The sequence below is a fragment of the Peromyscus leucopus genome, chromosome 2, assembly GCF_004664715.2.
Source record: "Peromyscus leucopus breed LL Stock chromosome 2, UCI_PerLeu_2.1, whole genome shotgun sequence".
Lineage (NCBI taxonomy): Eukaryota > Metazoa > Chordata > Mammalia > Rodentia > Cricetidae > Peromyscus > Peromyscus leucopus.
Window position 1 is genome coordinate 97663706 of NC_051064.1, and position 19631 is coordinate 97683336.

The window sequence follows — 19631 nt, forward strand, 5'->3', positions numbered from 1 at the left end:
TCCCCCCATATTTTTGTATACAATCTGTTCTGAAATACTGTTTGCCAATAACTATGAAATTATTCATGTTACTAAATCTTCCCATGCCAAGTTCCCCAATAAATTAGATCACCCTCAAATGAAACGCTAATAAAAATTAAAGCTGTAGCCAGTAGCATGCGTATATTTGGGCTCAGGGCCAACAAACAGGCCATCTGGGTGTAAGAAAATAGGCTAATGGTTGTGGAATCTAGTCTCTCGTGGCTACGCTGTGAGCTGACCTCAGCCGTGCTCACTCAAATTGATTGCTTTCCAGGTTATGATTTCTCATGACAGGAAACTTCTTTGCCCAATTCAAACCCTGTGAGTTAAACACAGAGCAAATGCTGCTCCCAAAGCCCCTTCTGTCAGGGATCCCAGTGCACCCCAGAGAACTGATTAGTCTGAGAAGGGCTGGTCCTCATCGCATACCATACATAGGTGGAGGGCTTGTTATTCAATTCCTGGCCTATGAGAGGATACCCCTATTGTTCCTGAAAAACGCTGACCAGGACCTCACTTGTAACAAAGATCCCTCTGCCCCACAATCCAGTCAAGGCAGGAGCCGAAGCAGGAAAGATAAGTGCTTGGTTGAAGGGCGAGATGGATAGGGCTCGCAGTGCCCCCAGCCCTGCTGATACCAAGTGCCTTTAAGATACAGCCTTTCCCATCCTAATCTACAAAGGAAACAGGAAAAAGGAACTTAAAACTCCCTGCGCTCCGACAGAAATGAGACTGTTACCGCCTGCTTCTGTGCGAGTTCTTCTTGCCTCCAACTTGTAAACAAGAGCGAGTAGACCATGCGAGTGGGAAGTCGCAAACTTGTGGGTTTTTGAAAGGCTCCCAGGGACCTCATGCTCATCTGTGGACGCTGGATGGGGAGATCTAGGGAAGTATGGACTCTTTAGCCGGCTTAGTTCTCTGTGGAGTCAGCTTGCTCCTTTCTGGTAAGTTTTGGCTTGATGCTTATTTATCTATTTTATTTTTATGTCATATTTTAACACATAGCTTTCTCTCTCACCAAACCTTCATTTTGGAGATGCTCACTTTGCTTTTCTGTGACTCTCCAGTTTGTACATGTAAAGGTTGAAGTTCAGATTCCCCTACCGCATGTGCTGGGCTTTCTAAGCCATCTCTTGTGAATGTTGCCTCCTGGGTTGCCATGGTCTCTCCCAGGACAAGTAAGTCACCTTATTTGAAGGGATCTGCTTATTTAGGCGTATTCTTTCTTGCCTCTCATTCTGGTGTGTTTCCTTGTTGATAATAACAAAATCGGGTTGTAATTACATCAAAGAAAGTCTTCTATGACTTTTTTTTTTTGTAGAAACAAAATTCCTACCTACCAGTGTACAGATTGTCAATGTTAAGTAAAAACAAAAAACGCTTTTCTGTTAAAATCTCATATCTCCATTCTTTTTAATTCCAGCATTCCAATTTGAAGCTTTTCTTTCTTTTAGGTAGGAGTCAGGGAAATTAGGGCTATGCCATTGACTTTTGTTTTTTTGATGTTTCACATATAATAAATCATAACGAATAGCCCAATCTAACTAAAACTTAAGCAGTTGCCAAGGTCACAGGATTTAGGATTTTACCAAATCCTGTAGAGGCCTCAGGGAAGGACTGGTGAGAATGAGCTTGGGTTTTGCGTGGGTATCACAGACTCTACACAGTGGGGTGCCTGCCTTGTAACTCACCTAGCATATGTAAGACATGCTGGGAGAAATATAGGACCCAAACTGTGGCTCACAGATCCATTATCATTGCCACAGGTTTCTCCCTATTGGTTTGAAAATAGTCTAGTTATTATAATGAAAATGGAATTGACCTAGGAAATGAGTTTGGGAAATTTTGCCAAACTTACTGGTGAAATAGAATTGGATACCAATACTTGTGATGTTATTTTTGTATTTTTCTATATGTTATAATAATTTTAATTATAATATTTTGTTAAGTATTTAAAAAATTAACCCAGTAAAGTAACATAATTGTGTATAATTTGCCATACAGCTCCTCAATTTGACTTCAATAGCCAATGTATCAGAAATTTAATGATAATATTTTAAGAATAATACAAATTGCTGATAGGAAAGAGTATTAAAGATGGTGTCATCTACTTATGCAGTAGTTATGACTAATATAAATTACTATACATTTATATTACTATTTACATTAATGTAGAGACATGTTGATTTTTTCATTATTATGTACTTCTAAATAATTATCAAGATCCCCTACTCTTGTCTAGCTTTCCAAGTGTCACATTTATCAGTGACACATGACCTGGGACTGATTTTACACCAGAGGTTATACAAAGCCCAGGTATGGATGTTTGCTCTGATGTAGTTTTAAGTTAAATAAAATAATAGCATGCTCATATACACACACGTGCATGCACACACACACATGTGTGTACACACACACAGCTGTTTTAATTTATTCTTTCCCCTTAAGTGACTTTGCTATGGTATTTTGCAACATAAGTTTAGAAAAACTGTCATAAAATCAAACAAAAAAGTCCCGCGGCCAAAATAGTTGTGTCATTGCTGTTTGACCTTAGTTCCTTGATTTCTGGGGAGAAGATGACAAGAAGGAGGAGGTCATGTTCTATTTGGAAAGTAGAACACAGAATGCTTTCTGGGGAAAGGTCTCTATTGATTCCTAACTTTTGTTCTGGGTTTAAGCCTCTGAGAACATGAATGCTTGAGGCTGGGTGACCACAGCAACAGTCACAGGAGTCTGTTATTCAAGTCAGTCTCTAATAGTAGACCTTATTAATGCGGCAAGGGAGGTAGGGCTTATCTATTTATATTCTACTTGATGGCCTCATATTCATTTTTTGGTGAACGAAAATAATTGAAAAATAAAGAGTCTATATTTGTTTGAATCAAGGTTGTTCCGAGTGGCAGAGCAGCCTGCTAACACATAAGCTGGAAGAGATCTGTAGCTTCCACAGCAACTCAAGATTCTGGTGCTTGATCCTTCCACTTGAGAATCATTGCCAATTTCAGCTTACAAATAAGTTCTCATAACTCAGTAAGATTACCTACTCCTTAATTCCCTATCTCATCAAACCTGGCTGCTGCTCTAAAGAGCTATCTACACTTAAAACAGTCCCCTTTCTGTTTCATCATGGATGTCCTATACGATCCACACTGGTGGGGAGTCTGAAGTCTTCAGGTCGCACGTCTTAAGCTATCTTTGCCAGTTTTGTCTGACATTTCAAACAACTAGATTCAGAGTGAGCAGAGATGTTGTCTGGGGCGGCGGCGGAGGAAATGCAATAGCTAGGCCAGGAAAGTGGTCCCAGGTGGAGCCACCTCCTTCGGGGCTGGGATCAGGACACCTCTTGGAATTGTTTTCCGAGGGGAAAGCTGGCCTTCTTCAGAGCTGTTCCTTCCCAACCATTGCTGTTGTTAGCACTTCCCTCTCAGCCCTGCCCTGAGAGAGCTTCCAGGAAGAGTCTAATCCTTCTAAGACATCTCTCCAGGAGGGCAGGAGTCCAAGTCCCTCTCAAAAGACCAAGCTGTGTCCTCTAGGCCAACGGTGCTCAACCTTCCTGATGCTGTGACCTTTTAATAGAGTTCCTCATGTTGTATGGCCCCCAAGCGTAAAGTTATTTCTGTTGCTACTTCATAACTGTAATTTTGCTACTGTTAGGAATCATAAATATCGTTGAAGATATAGGTTTGCCAATGGTTTGTGACCCACAGGTTGAGAACCACTGCTGTAGGGGCTTTAGATAGGATGGCTCTGAATTCTTCTGAAAATATCAATTTGTTACTTGCAGTTCCACCCTTCAAAAGAAAGGTGTTATCATGTCACTTCTGATTCTTAGTGGTTGGTTTTCTAGTTAGTACACAGAATGAGAATTCAAGAATTTTCTTTAATCTAGAAGGGTTGGCCCAAAGCAAAAGATACCATTGCAAAAATAGTTAAATGTCAAATTTGTTATTTGAGTTAAAAATAGATTATGAATGTTTACTGTAGGAGAGAAGTGGTTAGTTTAAAATTCTTGTGAATCATTAAGTAGGTTTTGATTAGACACAAAATTATTAGGAGCTCTGCTTATGTGAAATATAATGCATTAATTAGGTGCAAATGAGAAATGATATCACTTCAATATGCTGCTTAGAGTTTACCCATCAAACACCAAAGACCCAGAGAAACTTGACAACAAACTGGCAGGTGAGATGTAACAGTTTAAAACATGGACGAAGGACCACAAATTTGAGTTTATAAAATCAAAGCTCAAAATGGATAATCACAGGACTCCCTCAATGAAGTCAATATAATCCAAGGAGAAGTCTTCCACCAGCATCACTGCACAAAGCAACATTGATGTCACCTCTTCTAGCATCCAGGCAAAGTTCTTATCACTTACAGTCTTTTTCCATAAGACCTTAACATGGTTAAACCCCTCAAGGTTTCATCCATTCATCTCTGCTCATGGTATATATCAAGACCACTTTCAAAATCTACACATCCTGGGGTTGTAGAGGTAGCTCAGTAGTTAAGAACACTAGCTGCTCTTCCAGAGGACCCAGGTTTGATACCCAGCACCCACATGGCAGATCACAACTGTTTGTGACTCCAGGGGGCCTCATGCCCACATATAAAATAAAGTTAAATTATTAAAACAACAACAACAAAAACAACCACGCAAACTACCCATCTTTTTGTCTCAACCCTTGTTTGTAGACTCTTACCATTTGGAAACAGCAATTTAAAATTATTATTTTTTTATTTGTATGAGTGGTTTGGCTGCATGTATGTCTGTGTACTATGTGTGTGCCTGGTGCTAGTGGAGACAGAAGAGGGCACTGGATCCCTGGAACTTATGGATGGTTCTGAGCCACTATGTCGATGCTGGGAATCGAACGTGGGTCCTTAGGACTAGAAGTCTTAACTTCTGAGCCACCTCTCCAGCCCCATGGAATTTTTATTTTATTTTCCCATGGGAATTTTAAACCCCATCCCCTGCAAACAGTGCCACTTTCCCTACGTTAGCTCTTCCTTTTCATAGTTTTCTCCTAATTCTGTACAGACCATCGAAGTCTCTTTGAGTTTGGGGCAAGTAGATTGAACTCAACTTCGTTCTTAAAGTCTTTTACAACTGGTGCTATTCATTTTCTATATTATTAATGCATGCACTTGGCTTTTAGTGTTTTCTTTTAACTAAACAGAGTTTAACAGTTGTGGTAAGGAACACTTGGTACTCTATAGTAGACCTGAAAGAAAAGAGGCATGTTGTAGGCAGGGTTGAAGCCACACTGAAATAATATTTACAGTACATCAAGTTCATATACAATGAAAGTAAGAGTTATTGTTATCGTCAAAGGTTAATTTTTAAGTAAAAAAATTCTTTGGGCATTAAAAATAAAGGATAAACTCAAAATGATGTTTAGCTAGATTTTTTTTTTACTTAGTATGAGCTATTTTGTAATTGTTGAATACTTCCTATAACATATACACAGGTTTTATTCAACAGACATTTAACAAATTTTTGCATGCCTTTTGATATCCATTATTTGTATGTCTTTGGTTTCAATAAGTGGTGATTTATTGAAGACTTACTTTGAGCCATGAACAGTACTAGAAACTAGGAATATAAACAAGGTCGCCCATTCCTCCTCTTTACCTTATGAAGCTCATAATTTGTGGGAAAATAGATGATGAATTGTATGATTTTTGTGATAAAATGATATAATTGTAATTTATACAAAATAAAACATTTAAAAAGTAACAGAAATATTTGTTAAATTCAGTGATACAAAATGAGACTACAACATCTAAATTCTACATAAATATTTGTTTGGTTTTTGCTTTGCTGGGGATCAAATTCAAGGTCTCATGTATGTTAGGGAGCTAAATCCGCAACTCTTAAACATAAATATTTAGCAGCATGTGGATGCATGCATCTTTCATACCAGCATTTAGATTATGGAGACAGGAGGATTATGAGTTCAAAACCAGACTGGATTGCATAAGGCCTTTAAGTCTAGCCTGAGCTTCACAGAGAGACCCTGTTTCAAAACTGAAGGGCTAGGTATGTAGCTCAGCATCAAAGTACTTTCTTAGAGTTTACATAGTTCTGGGGTTGATCCACAGCATTATAAATAGTTAAAATTATAATAAAAAGTACAGTAAACATTTAATTAAAATCTATCCACTATGACTTCACTGACTGCTTATTAAAAAAAAAATAAGAGAATGACACTTGGAAATTTGCAGGTTGAGTTTTTTTTTTCTTTTTAAGAACTCCTAAATGGTTACAAACATTACCAAAAATATTTAGGAGTTATGCCTAGCTAAAGGTTTTTGGAGATCAGTCTCATTGTAAAGCTTGGGCTGGCTTGCAACTCCATGTAGCTAGGCTAGCTGTGCATTTGAGATTTCCTGTCTCTGCGTCCAAGGTGCTGAGATGTGGAATTAAGCTGCCATGTCTAGTTTAAACTATTTTAAAACCGAGAAGAAAGATGAAAAGAAAAACAAAGACTTCCCGTTAGAGGAGCAACCCACAAGAGGGTTGGCAGTATGAAACTGCAGGTCAAGCTGCAGGAAGTGGAGGAGAGCTGGAACATTAAGTATTAAGGTTCGAGTCAGACTAGGGAGGGCCTTGGGGACCGTTTTAAAATGCTAGGACTGTGTTCTCTATAGGTTGAAATTTAGCAGGGTGTTAGTCCCATTGTAATATATCTGATTTAAGCTCTGGAGAATTCACTGTAGTAATTTTGTGGAGGTTGGATTCAAATGGTGGAGACCGTAGGTGGGGTCCAATATGGCTTCTCAACCTTGTAGACAAGAAGGCTGCAGAGATGAACAGGAAGTTTGAAAGAGGCTTACGAGAAGAAAATGCCTGGTTAGTGACTGTTTGCATAGGGGAGAGGGGAGCAGCATTCTGGTTTGCGTAGAGGTGGCACCATGCAGTGTGCCGGGAAACGTGCTAGGGTAGAGCAAATGATTTTTGTACATGCACATGTTGTGGTTGCATTTAAAGGGAAATGTTGAGCAAAATTTGTTTTTTGGAGAGCTGAAACTCAAAAGAAGGGAATTAGGCAATGGCACACAGAAATCTTGATAACCAAGTGTTTTATGAAGAGTTAGCAGTCAGGGGATGGTAGAAACAGCAAAAACCAATCAGATTTCTTTCCTGAAACTTCTAGACAATTGGTGTTGCTAGCCACAGAAAGAGTTTTAAGGGCGAGAACAGTAAGATACAGGTACTAGGGTGGCAGCCTCCAGGCCTGAAGCATTAGCTTACAGATGAGTTACTTTACAGAAAGCCAGGCAGCTGCATTGGCCGACCCAGATCTGGGAGGGGGTCGGGAGACCAGCTGGCGTCACTCCCCGCATCCCATATTTCTGATATTTTAAATCGATAACCCAATTCCCCCAATCTGACCAGGCTCTTCCTTAGCTTATATCACAAATACAGAATGATTTTTCGATAGAGCCATGCTTGCTTCCTTCCATAGCTACCTCCAAGATCTATTTTACTTGTGTGTGTGTGTGTGTGTGTGTGTGTGTGTGTGTGTGTGTGTGCACGCATCATGGCACACATATGGAGGTCAGAGTTTGGTTCTCACCTTCCACAATGTGGGTCTTAGAGATTGAACTCAGGTCATCAGGCTTGTGAGCAAGCACCTAGCTCTCCCACCCCCGCCCCCGCCTCATGAGTCTTGACCATGTTCCTTCCCCGAGGCTGGGGGAGCAGGAATGAAGATCAGGGTCTGCCAGTTGTGCAGAGTCTTTACTCTTTGGCACATTTGCTGATGAGGTGTGTGTGTGGGGTGGGGGAATGAATACCCATGATTACATGACTGACGTGGTGTGTAAGTGACAGACATGGAGACATTTAAGGATCAGTCACAGGAGTCTGTAGGGCTGAGGGATGTTGTGGGTGGCTACTGTTTGCTCCCTGCTTGTTACAGCCTCTAGTTCAGGGCTTGACCAGGGAGGTGTGTGTGGTGGTCACACCCATCTCAGCAGATCTGTCAGCTTTCCCGCTTTTGTTAGAGGGTGATATCATGCTTCCTGGGGGGAGCTCTGGAAGACAATGAGCAGCCACTTTCCTCTAGATACAATAGGCGGAGTCAGGAAGGTAGTATTGACATTGCTGGGGCCCAGGAGCTACTCACTGCTCTGTGGCAGTCAGATGGTGAACCAGCGTAACCTTGGCACACAGGCCTGGCCTGTACAAGGCGTCTGGCTGCAGAGCCAAAGAGGACTCCACCCTAGGGACAGGAGTGCTTTAGACATCTGGGAACCTGGGATGGGCTGTAACTTCAGATCCCTATGTCAAAAGCAACCCAAAACAAAACAACCCAGTCCAACCAAAACAGAACAATATTTATACCAGTAATAACAAAAGTGATTACTATGGATGAAACACCTCTGTGCCAAGTACTTTAATGCAACTTTTAACATCTTGTCTAGTAGGTATTGTTGTTCATGTCTTAGTACAGTGGTAACCAAGGCTTACAAGGTTAAATTATTTGCCCAAATCTAAAAAGGTGTGGCAGGTATCAAATATTTGGAACTTCCTAACATCTGCATTCAAAAGATGTCATCCCTTCCCACTATGACTGTGATGGGGGCTATCATACCCTGGACACAGAACGTCCTTTCCATCTAAGGACAGCAATTGGTTCTCTCGGAGGATGCAAAATCCAACAGGAGTTTATACTGTGCCTGGGACCTTATAAGGACTTTTAATGTCAGAAGTTCATTCTCTTTCTTCACCAAGGTCAGAGGCCCTGGCCACTTAGGGAAGCTGGTATTTAGGATGACAGCTAGCCTGAGAGCAGAACAGAGCCATGACAGGCACTGATGGTATTTAACGTCTGGGTCGCGTGCTGTGGGACCAGAGACCCATACCCATCTCTTGTGATAATGTGGGTTTCATTATTTGTGTGAACTGCTTTGATCTGGTTTCTGTCTTCTGAAAGTGAAGCATCCTGAATGACCACATGCCTCTGCAGAAATGATGGCCAACAAGAGCTAGGCAAAGCGATCTTTAAAATAAGCCTCCAGGCTGCTTTCTGACTAGTCACTTCAGGCTGCGTTCTAGAAAACAAGGCTTGGAGAAAGTTTTTAAAGGAAAACTACTTAATAGTCCTTACTGTGGTGTCAGTATGTGATAAGCATCCAAATAATCAGATGTTCTTAACTGCTTTGCGTACAAAGCAGGACCTTTTTAGGATGCCCGATGTTGCTCAGTTCAGAGCAGGCCTCCATTCCTGAGCTAATCTGTTGATGTATGTGTGGGGATGACTCTCTGGCTTCTTTGATGGCCTTAAGACCATCCTTGTATCAGAAAAAAAAGGAGAGATGGGCTTAAAGCTCTGAGTTCTTGGGCATCTGCTAAAGATCTGGTTTGTCAGGTGGGGAAATTCCTTGTTTGTGACTCAGCCAGCCAGCAAGATGGAGCCCTGCCTTTCCCCAGCCAGTTTCCAACTTCTGTCCTCTGGGTCTTGACTTAGCAGAGACCCTAGGAGGACTTATCACCTGTAAGTACCCTTCTCATTTCATTTGTCCTCAGCCCATGGCTATCTAGTTGACAACTGGTGGACTCAAGCCGAATCTGTCACACATATCTTTTCTGCTTATGGGGTTTTGAACCTAGGCCCTTATGTATGCGGGTTATGCGTGTAACCACTGAGCTCTACACCCTGACAGTCAGCTTCACTTGTGATTCAGCTTGTTACTACCTCGTAATGCCATGAGCTCAATGCTGTGCACACATATCACCACTTCTTTCTCCCAATTCCCCCCTTTCTCAGTCTCCGTTCTTGGGTCCCCACCCTCTGCATCTGAAAACACTTAGTCCTCTCTGGGGGTTGATGTCATCCTCCTTCTATTTTCATATTTGGGCCTCTAACTTCAGAATCGAGGAGGGAGAAGGTGGTTGTGGCAGGTTGTGTTTGAAGCTCTTCCGATGCCGGTCTCTGCCCACCCCACATCAGCCCGTTGTGACTCAGTCTCTCACATGTTTCAGCTGTGCTCCATGCATGCCGTGTTCCTGTCAGTTCCTAAATATTCACTTCAAACCTTTGTGCATTTGCATCTTTTTTGTCAGCTTGACACAAGTTAAAGCTATCTGAGAAGAACCTCAATTGGGAAAATGCCTGTTTCAAATTGGCCTGCAGGAAAGTCTGTGGGACATTTTCTTGACTAACCATTGATGTGAGAGGGCCCAGACCACTGTGGGAGGTCCTATCCCTGGGCAGGTGGTCTTGGGTGCTGTAAGAAAAGGCTGAACAAGCCAGCAAGCAGTGTTTCTCCATGGCCTCTGCTTCACTTCCAGCCTTGAGTTCCTGTTCCGACTTCCCTCAGTGATGGACGGTAAGTGTAAGATGAAATAAACCCTTTCCTCCCCAAGTTGCTTTTGGTCATGGTGTTTATCATAGCAATAGAAACCTAACCAGACATGTATATGCTATTTCCTCTGCTTGGACTAACCTCGTCACCTGTCAGACATCTATAATAAGTGATAGAGCTCACCTGTTATTCCTAGAAATCAGTCTTGACCTTCTGGCATAAGTTAGGGGCTGCCTTAGACTGAGGCAAAAAAAAAGGGGTGCCTAGGGGCAGAGGCAGCCACTCAGGGTATAATCCCATGGTCTGAGAGCGAAGGGCCAGAATCATACAGGAATGTATGGTCAGGTCAGCCGTACAAGACTGGTGCTGTCACCTGTCCTGGGAGCCTTAAAACAACACTCACTATGGCTCACCTGGGAATGGAAAGGGGGGGCAGGGAGCCATTGAGGTCTCCATCATCATTTAAGAGTTTCATGGGAAAACTAGAGTGGGTGAGGCGGTGGGGCCAATGTGCAAGGGCTCTGGATGAGCTCTTTTGTGCGTGAACCTGCTAAAAGTTCAGAAGTGACCTCTGACAGGTGCCTAGGGAGTTTCAGGTATAGGGCGTTTGCCTCTGTTATTGTATTTAGAGCATTAGCTTTATTTTTTGCCTACTGAGATTTATTTGTTATTTAAATATTCTTAGCACTAGGCATATGCTTCACACAAGTACTGGCAGAGCCATGCTTAATAAGCAGGTTTGCGTTAGATTAAATATTCTGAGTGTTTCTCTGCATGTTTTATACAGAAGAACAGCTCATGTTAAAGTTGAGTTTATGTGGTACATAGAAGAATGTTTTAATTAGAGTATCAATATATCTATTTATAGGTGAGTGTTCATTGAACTATGTCATATCAATCAGGTACTTATATACATATTGCTCAGCACGAGGCTACGAAAATTAATTTAAAAATAGAGCTAATAAAGTAAGTTGTATACATAGCATTTAGAATTAGTAAGAATCATAGAAATGATGTATGAATGAACACAGATGGAAAGACATTTTTCAGCCAAATAGGTAAGCCATTTTTTAATATTGACTTGTTTTTAGAATGATTCACATGTGTCCAAATAAATAACATAAAAGTAATTTAGTCATGTAATTCATACTATGCCAGAGATGAGAAAGCCAGAGTCTCAATGCTTTCAGCTTGTCTCAGAGGGTGGTGTGACCTTTTATCTTGCTTTTTGCAGGAACCCTGGGAAGTGGACACTTGCTAAAATTACAGACAAGATCTAGTTTACCCCTTGGACACAGAGAGCATCTCTTAGAAAAGGCTTGGTAGTCAGACGGCAAGGCAGTGGGCAAAGCCTGGTAACTGAGGGATGGGTAGTAAGTGCATTCATTCATTCAAGTTGGCATTTATTGGAATCTGCCAGGCACTGATCCAAAGTTAGTTACGAAGGGGACCTGACTACCAGCACTAAAGTCTGTTGGAAGAGAATCCTTACTCTTTCTGATAGGAACAGATAGACACGTTTGCTGCAATGAAGAATCCTGGGAGGGGACAAGGTCTCACCAAGAGGGTGGCATTTGAGAAGGACAAATAGCCTTATGGAAAATCAGTAGATGTAAAGAGTGGAGGAGGATATTAAAAATGGAGGAGAAAGCATTAAAAACGAGGGGTAGAATGTTTAAGAAACACTTCTGTTCCTCAGTGTGACTTCACTGCTAGCACAATGAAGAAAATGTTAAAGCTTGGAAAATAGGTTGAGAAGAAGGAAATTGGGCTTGAGATTGGATGGGATGGGGACACTTATATGGGGCTCTTTAGGATGTATCATTAGGTCATAAGAGGGAGGGAGGTGTTCCAGTTCTGTCTCAAAAGGAAGAAAATAAAATCTGTGTAGGTCCAGGAACCCCTGCATCAAGGGGCCATATGGGAAGAAGAGGAAACACAGGGTTCTGCCGGAGAGGATGAGCCCAGAAGGGGGAGCTTTTGTAAAAAATGGTGCCGGCATTAGCAGGGGAGGAGAAGATCTAGAGAATTCAGCTATTAGGTGCCAGTGTCATAAAACGTTTTTAGTGACTGGGCAGGGATTGGTTGGCAGACTAAGGAAATAGACCAGGTAAGCATAGATTGCTTTCTGAGAGATGTCTCCTGCCTGGCAGCTCCTCAATTCCATGTGCTCTTCTCTGAGTTTGATTAGGGGGTGAGCTGATAGGGAGAAGGATCGAGGTCTTTCTCTCTACCATTATCGACTCAGGATGATGCGAGGCTGTGCAGGAGTTTGAAGGAGGTAATGAGGGTCTGCTGCATAACAGATACTGTCCACTTCCTCCAAAGTAAGGAATTCTTTTAGGTTTGTGACTGCATCAAAATAGGGACGCATGGGGTTTTTTTTTGGCGTGTGTGTAAAACTTTGTCATTTGGTACAACAGTCAAATTGGTATTTTCATTCATGTATATGTGGCTCATGTTTACTCTCATTCTTTCTTGCCCCAGTGACTTTTTTTTTTTTTTTTTAATTAGTCCTCTTACTTTCATGTACTTTGGCAGAGGGTTGTTACTGTGTGAGTTTAATTTGGTTGCTTACAGGATCCTGGGTAAGGGTCTATTTATAGGAGTGTGGGCAACTTACCAGTAGCTACGTGATTGGAGAAGATGTCTCTCCCTCCCCCAGCAACCATGAACTGCCTACACTTCTTCAAGGTAGGAAGGGCCTTGTGAGTCCTTCCCTCAGGCAACTATTAACTGCTGAAAATCTAGAAGCCTGGAAAATTTTTTGTTTATTGGTTACTGCCTTTTCAAAAGAGAGAGACAGAAAGGGGGAGGGGAGAGAGAGAGAGAGAGAGAGAGAGAGAGAGAGAGAGAGAGAGAGAGAGAGAGAGAGAGAGAGAGACTCCTAATGTGTTCATGCTAGCCCCAAACTTCTGAGCTTGTCTTCTTCCTGCCTAAGCCTCCTGAGTAGCTGAGTCTACAGGTATGTGCTGCTGTACCTGGCCAGTCTTTTTTTTTTTTTTTTTTCAAAACAGGGTTTCTCTGTGCAGCTTTGCGCCTTTCCTGGAACTCGCTTTGGAGACCAGGCTGGCCTCGTCTTTTTTTTTTTTTTTTTAAAACGAGCTATCACGTGCGATAAAGTTGTCCATTGTAAGGAAGGCTGTATCAGGTCAGCCTGCTTATTTGGGAGATGTCGACAGGGAGGGCAGAGAGCTCAGAGATGCCGGAACCCCTCAGCTCTTGAGAGCTTAAGTGTCTTCATTTGAGAGAGCGTGGAAGGCAAAAGTACATAAGCGTTTAACACAAGTCCTGTGCGGTCCCCCGGCTCGAAACTGTAGCCCTGCTTGATGCTTGCATTGGCTCCTGCTGTGTAAGAGGCTACTTCTCCAACTCAGCGGCTAAACTGACGTAGGATGGGTTGCTCACTTGTGTTCTGGGTTGCCCTGTGCCTCTGCTACATCCCGGTGGCTCTGCTGTAAGTGGCAGCGGCTGGGGCAGCTCGGCTTCTAGCTGCTAGTGTGGAGATCGGGTTGTTCAGAAGGCTCGGCTCACACACTCTCCTCCCTGGGCCAGCAGGTTATATCAGGTATTTGTTTTCCGATGGTGTTAGAAACCCCTGAGGGGTAAGTGGAAACAGACAGATGAGTGAGATTTCCTTAAAAGCCCAGTTTAGGAACCCAGTTTAGGATACTGCCACTCCTAATACATGTGCCAAGCCTAAACTCAAGGACTAGGAAGTATATTGGACCCTGAAGAGGTTAAAACAAGCACATGGTAATGTAAAGAGGATTGAAGAGCTGGGGCCTCAAGTTCAACCCGAAGCACCTGCTGTTAGCTTTGAGTACAAGAAAGTACGTCATCGGTAAAGCTTACACTGTGACAGGACCTACCTTAAGGGACTCTGCGGGGAAGAATATGGGTTAGTTCTAACAGACATCATGTAGAGCATAGCTTGAGCTTAGAAGATGTTAAGGAAATGTTAGTATTGTCACTAATTTTATCCACTTAACATAACTATGCATGCACAGGGTGTCATAGAAAGGTTTGACTTCACAAACTGGCTGGTGATCAGCTCTTATCCAGCAGCAGAAGGACTCCAAGGAGAAGCCTTCTACAGAGCCCTCAGATAATTCATTTGCAATTCCATTTTCTCTGTCTTAGAAGTACCTCAGAGCCACAGACTCAAACTCCCACCCCCTGCTCGGCCTTGCTCTGTTCTGCCTGGCTTCCCAGCCCCCTCCATCCTGCATATCTATCTCACGCCCAGTGTCAGCGCTGCAGTGGTCACAAACCACCTGCCAAGAGGTGTGGAACAAGAGCCAGAAACAGAGGCCAGCTGCAGATGCTCTGCCACATCCAGAGGCCTGGAGTAATCTAACAGGCCTGACACGGCCTGGCCATGGAGTGACTCTAGACTAATTCCGCCATGAGTAATATGTGAGCCCTCCAGCTGCTTCTGGAATCAAACAAAAGGCAGTGTTGTTGCCAGCCTGGGAAGGATCCCCTCTGACTGTATCACCACCGTTTTTCCCAGGGATGACTCTCTCTAGGGAGAGCCAGTGCCTTGTACTGGCTTCTTTGAAGCATCCCCAAAGTCTCTAATAGATCAAAACTCCAAAGCTTATAATCCTCGCTTAGCCCACTTTTCCACATTATGGAAGGTGATTAAGAACACAGATAACTGGGCAAACGAATCTGGGCCAGAGCCCTGTTCCTTTGCATATGACCTGGGACAAATCATGTCACCTTGTGTGGAAAAAGGATAATGATGTTACCCAGCCTAACAAATTGTGATATGAAGCATGGCCAATGCCTAGCAAAATGCAGATTACTAACAAATATTCAGAACTATTAGCTGTCATTATTTCTTGTCTCTCTGTGCAATGAGGCTAGATTTTCCTCAGAGGCCCAGTCTTTAAGATCTGTACCCGGTGCTCTTCCTTTATCTGTGGTTTTGTTTTTTACATTTTTTTTTTTTTTGTTATCTGTTAACCTCAAGTCAAAAATATTGCATGGGAGACTCCAGAAATAATCACAAATTTTCAATTGCTCACCATTGTGATTCAAAAGCTCTTCCTGTTCAGCTGCTCTTCCTCACAAAGACCTTTGTCCAGTGGATCCATGCTGTATACACTATCTGCCCCTTAGTCATTGAGTCATTGTCTAGGATGCCAGATGAACCATTGCAGTATCACTGTGCTTATATTCAAATAACCAGTATTCTAAAATAATGGTTGAAAAGTGATAAAATAGTAATGGTGTCAATGTGGATGCACCAAAGAGAATCCACAGGCAAAATAGTATAAGATGTCAACTTATTAGGGAAAGAAAATATGTATATGTGTATATATTCTGAGGTTGCCAAGGTTTACAGTGAGAGTCTGTGGAATTGTAAAGAAACAAGAGGTCATGTTAACTTCACTGTTGTATGTCATATGGCAGATGTTATGTGACAAGGGCTTAGTTCATAAAGGCATTAAATGAGTGTGTTCATGGAATCAGTGTGTTCATGAAATGAGTGTGTTCATGGAATGAGTGTGTTCATGTACAGGAAAAAAGCATTCATGGAGTTTGGTACATTCTGTGATTTCAGACTTCCACTGAGTAACATGGACTATTCCACTGTGGATGAAGGAAATTGCTATATGCATTATTCTATTCCATTGCTGCATACACTATTCTATTCAGTATCATTCCTTCTCAGCACATTTTATGGGTCCCCCACCCTTTCTATTCTTGAACTATTTTTCCCCTAAGACTGCTGTTTATTTATTTCCTTCTTAGTATGTGTGTATGAGTGAAGGTTAGAAGATAACTTATATCCTCTTCTTTCCACCATGTGGGTCAGATTCTTTGCAGATATAATCATGAATAAAACATACACCTTGCTACAGAAAAGGTTGCTATTGTAGTGTGAGTTGTACCTAGACACTCAGTGGATGGTTGTTCACAGTAGCTATGTTCTGTATACCCTGGTCACAGGACTAGCATCCTGCAAAACTCTGGCCACAACATTTTCATTAGTAGATCAATACATAACTCCAACTGTTTACAGTAAGTATTATTTTTAAGTTTAGAAAAATGTATCTAACATATCACAGCCTTCTTGTGTTAGGAAGGTAGATAGCACTTGAGCACTGTGCTTGGAGATTCTTTCAAAGGTGAAATTGCAAGCAAAACCACAGAAATGTAAAAAAAGTCCCCAAGCAAATTTAAAAGAGATAGTTTGTACTATAAGAGCTGAGCAGGAGGATGCCAGCTCCTTCCAAACTGGGAACTTAACAAATCTGTGGTCTCTGCATGCATTCAAATGCCTGGAAAATACTTCAGCATGGGTTTTGAGAACACAAGTTAAGCTTAGCTACTAGGCAAATTCATAGAAATAGCACTTGTAAGTAATCAGAACCCCTCCCTCTTGCACATACTACTCTGCAGAACAGAAGCCAAGTAGACACCCCACTTTACCCAACTTCTTCTGGAAGTCTTATCAGGACCCTGTATTCTATAGAATCATGACTTCCTGTCATCACACTATTCTCCATTCTCTGTCCTGAGTGGCTTATCTAAATATCCATCCAGTGAAATATTTTCTCTGTATTTTGGCATTAGTGCTAAAGAAGTGTGAGGTCCCAGGTGAGCTGCCACTCATTACTGCCTCGGCCTGTTGCTGTTCACAGAATATTCTCTCATCTTGGAAGCCTGGCTCAGAATTTCTGTAGCTTCTAAGCAGCCCATCCAGTCCCAAGACACATGAGATAGTGTGGGAGCCCACAGAGGCTTCCTAGTGAAAACTTACTCAGGTTCAGAGAATCTGGGCTTGCTTTACCCAGCAGAGCTTCGTAAGGAGATGATTTGAACATGGGTGTGTTTACCAGGTGTTTGGAAGGGTGTACACTTGGCTGTACAGTGTGCTTTGATCTTGCAAGGAGGAGGTATTTTGTCTCTCCCTTTAGCATATTATAAAAAGCCCTTATCAATAAAGGATGAGGCTGTTGGATATTGACCCAGGCCTTCCCAAAGCTATCCTGTGTTTCTGTCTTTTTTCTCATCTGCTAGGTCTCTCTTTCTAAATAATATCTCCTTATTCCTCTCTCCTCCACCTAAGAACCCTTCAAGAGGTGGGAGCTGGGATCCCCCCCCCCAGATATGCAAAGATAACTAGATTTCTACTAAACTGATGACCTTGGGGAAAGAGCTGTCTTTGTAATATTGCCTTTTACAAAACTTCTCTGTAATTTTAATCACTTTTTCCTTAATTATGGCACAGCAAGGGTTTTATAACTTGTGTTCTAGCTGTTCTAAAAATTGTTTCCTAATAATTATTGTTAAAACTCCCAAAGAGTCAGGCCATGGTAGCACATGCCTTTAATCTTAGCTCTTGGGAGGCAGAGGCAGGAGGATCTCTGTGAGTTCAGAGGCCAGCCTGGTCTGCATAGAGAGTTCCAGGATAACCAGGACTACCCAAAGAAACTCTGTATCAAAGTACCAAAAAACAAACCAAAAACCCAAAATCAATCCAAAACAAAACAAAACAAAAACCCCAAAGATACTAGTTTTGAAACTTAACAAACTAATTATGTATTTTTATACTAAAGAATAAAGATATGGTCTTCAGCAGGATAAATATCTGAGATAATTCTGAGAAAGAACAGTGTTTTGGGAATAGATCTGCTAGGTCTTAATGTGGGCTACAATGACCTTTAATTTTAAAATTATTATTATTTTTATGTGTATGGATGTTTTGGCTGCATGTGTATCTGTGCACCATGTTTATATACTGCCTTTGGAGGCCAGAAGAAGACTTCAGATTCCCTGGAGTTACAGACAGTTGTGAGCTGACATGTGGGCACTAAGAATTGAGCCCAGGTCCTCTGGAATAACAGCTAATGCTCTTTCAGGTGAGCCCTCTCCCCAGCCTCTATAGGAGCCTCATGACTGTGGAAGGCAGTGTCAAAAGTCTGGACACACAGATCATTAGAAAGAGCAAACCAGATCTGACTTTCTATAACATTTTAATATAGTATGAAGGACACAAAATCATGAAGAAATAAATGGTGATTCCAGAAAACTGGTGTTTTGTTTGGACAAAGAGTTACTTAATAAACACATCTCTTACAAAGCAGAGAGTAGGGTGCATGCCTAGAAGCTGAGGCAGGAGGATTGCCACAAGTTCAAGACCAGGCTTGGTTACATAGTGAGTTCCAGGCCAGCCCAGGATTCTAAATGAGATCCTTTCTCAAAAAACCAAAAACAAAAATAACCCCACAAAACAATAGCAATAAATCAAAGCCATCACAAGAAACATGGAAGTAAATATATAATTGAGTTTTCATATGGAGAAAGATCTTTTAAACTTAAAAAAGATGGAGAAAATCAGAAAAAATAAAAGTCTTACCTGACAGGGGAGACACTGTAATCTTCAAAAGTAAAAATAAATTTACCTTGCCATGTAAATACTAATTCAAAAGTAAGCAAAAAAAAATTAGAGATAAAAAACAAAATGAGAAAAATACTTGCAACAAATAAGGGAGATAGAAATTAAAATATCATTTATGTTTAAAAAAGTCATTGAAAACAATAGAATAAAACAAAAATAGGAAAAAGGAACAAGGAATGCACAAAATGGGCAGTACAACCATCAAATAAAGGTGCAAAGAGGATTGCTCTAAAATTGATTCAAAACAAGAGGTTTTTTTCAGTCATAAGAGAAAAGATTAGAAATCAGTGAGAGTGCTCAATAATGCACACCAGGCTGGCAAACAGTGTCTTCTCATGGACCACAGCCCTTTAGAAGCAACTTGGCATCATTGAGCAAGAATCTTCTAAATGTTGTGATAATTGAAACAGACATTCAGGAGACGAAATCATATTTCATTTCAGCCAAGGTGGGGCTCACGTGGCTTCTGCAGTTTGTTCCTGTCTACATAAATGAAGGTTATATATTAATATGCTAGCAAGCACTAAAATATTCCCCTCTAACCACTTCCTCTCACCGTGTCTAGGTAAGCCAGAGCTAATGTTTAAAAAGGCTTTTCTTGAGAAGGGTTATGTCTTTTATGTAACTTTTAGAATGTTGTGAGATATGTTATTTTTATGACTTTAAAAATACTGTGATTGTTTTTCATCTTAAAATTACTGTTACCTAACTAAGCTAAGAAACAGTGACCAAAGTACCTGTGCTTATCATGATTGCTGTCTATTCTGAGTATGTAAAATGTTGATGCCTGTTGTAATATTTATCAGTTTGTCAGTATGATAGATACATGGTATGTCCAGAGACAAGATTTCTACTCTGGACATTTTTATTAAAT

At 41.5% G+C, this 19631-nt stretch overlaps 1 protein-coding gene across 4 annotated transcripts in view; it reads left to right on the forward strand.

Annotated features, from left to right (window-relative positions):
• The first annotated feature begins 397 nt into the window (after positions 1 to 397).
• Positions 398 to 19631, forward strand: part of Tek (TEK receptor tyrosine kinase) — a 115405-nt gene continuing 96171 nt past the window's right edge. The window contains exon 1 of one of the 4 annotated variants that reach the window (XM_037202714.1): positions 398 to 965. In XM_037202714.1, the coding sequence (XP_037058609.1) occupies positions 914 to 965 (52 nt within the window). In that variant the 5' untranslated portion in view covers positions 398 to 913. The remainder of the gene's footprint in view (positions 966 to 19631) is intronic. The other 3 variants (XM_028870312.2, XM_028870311.2, XM_028870313.2) reach the window with 3 other exon arrangements.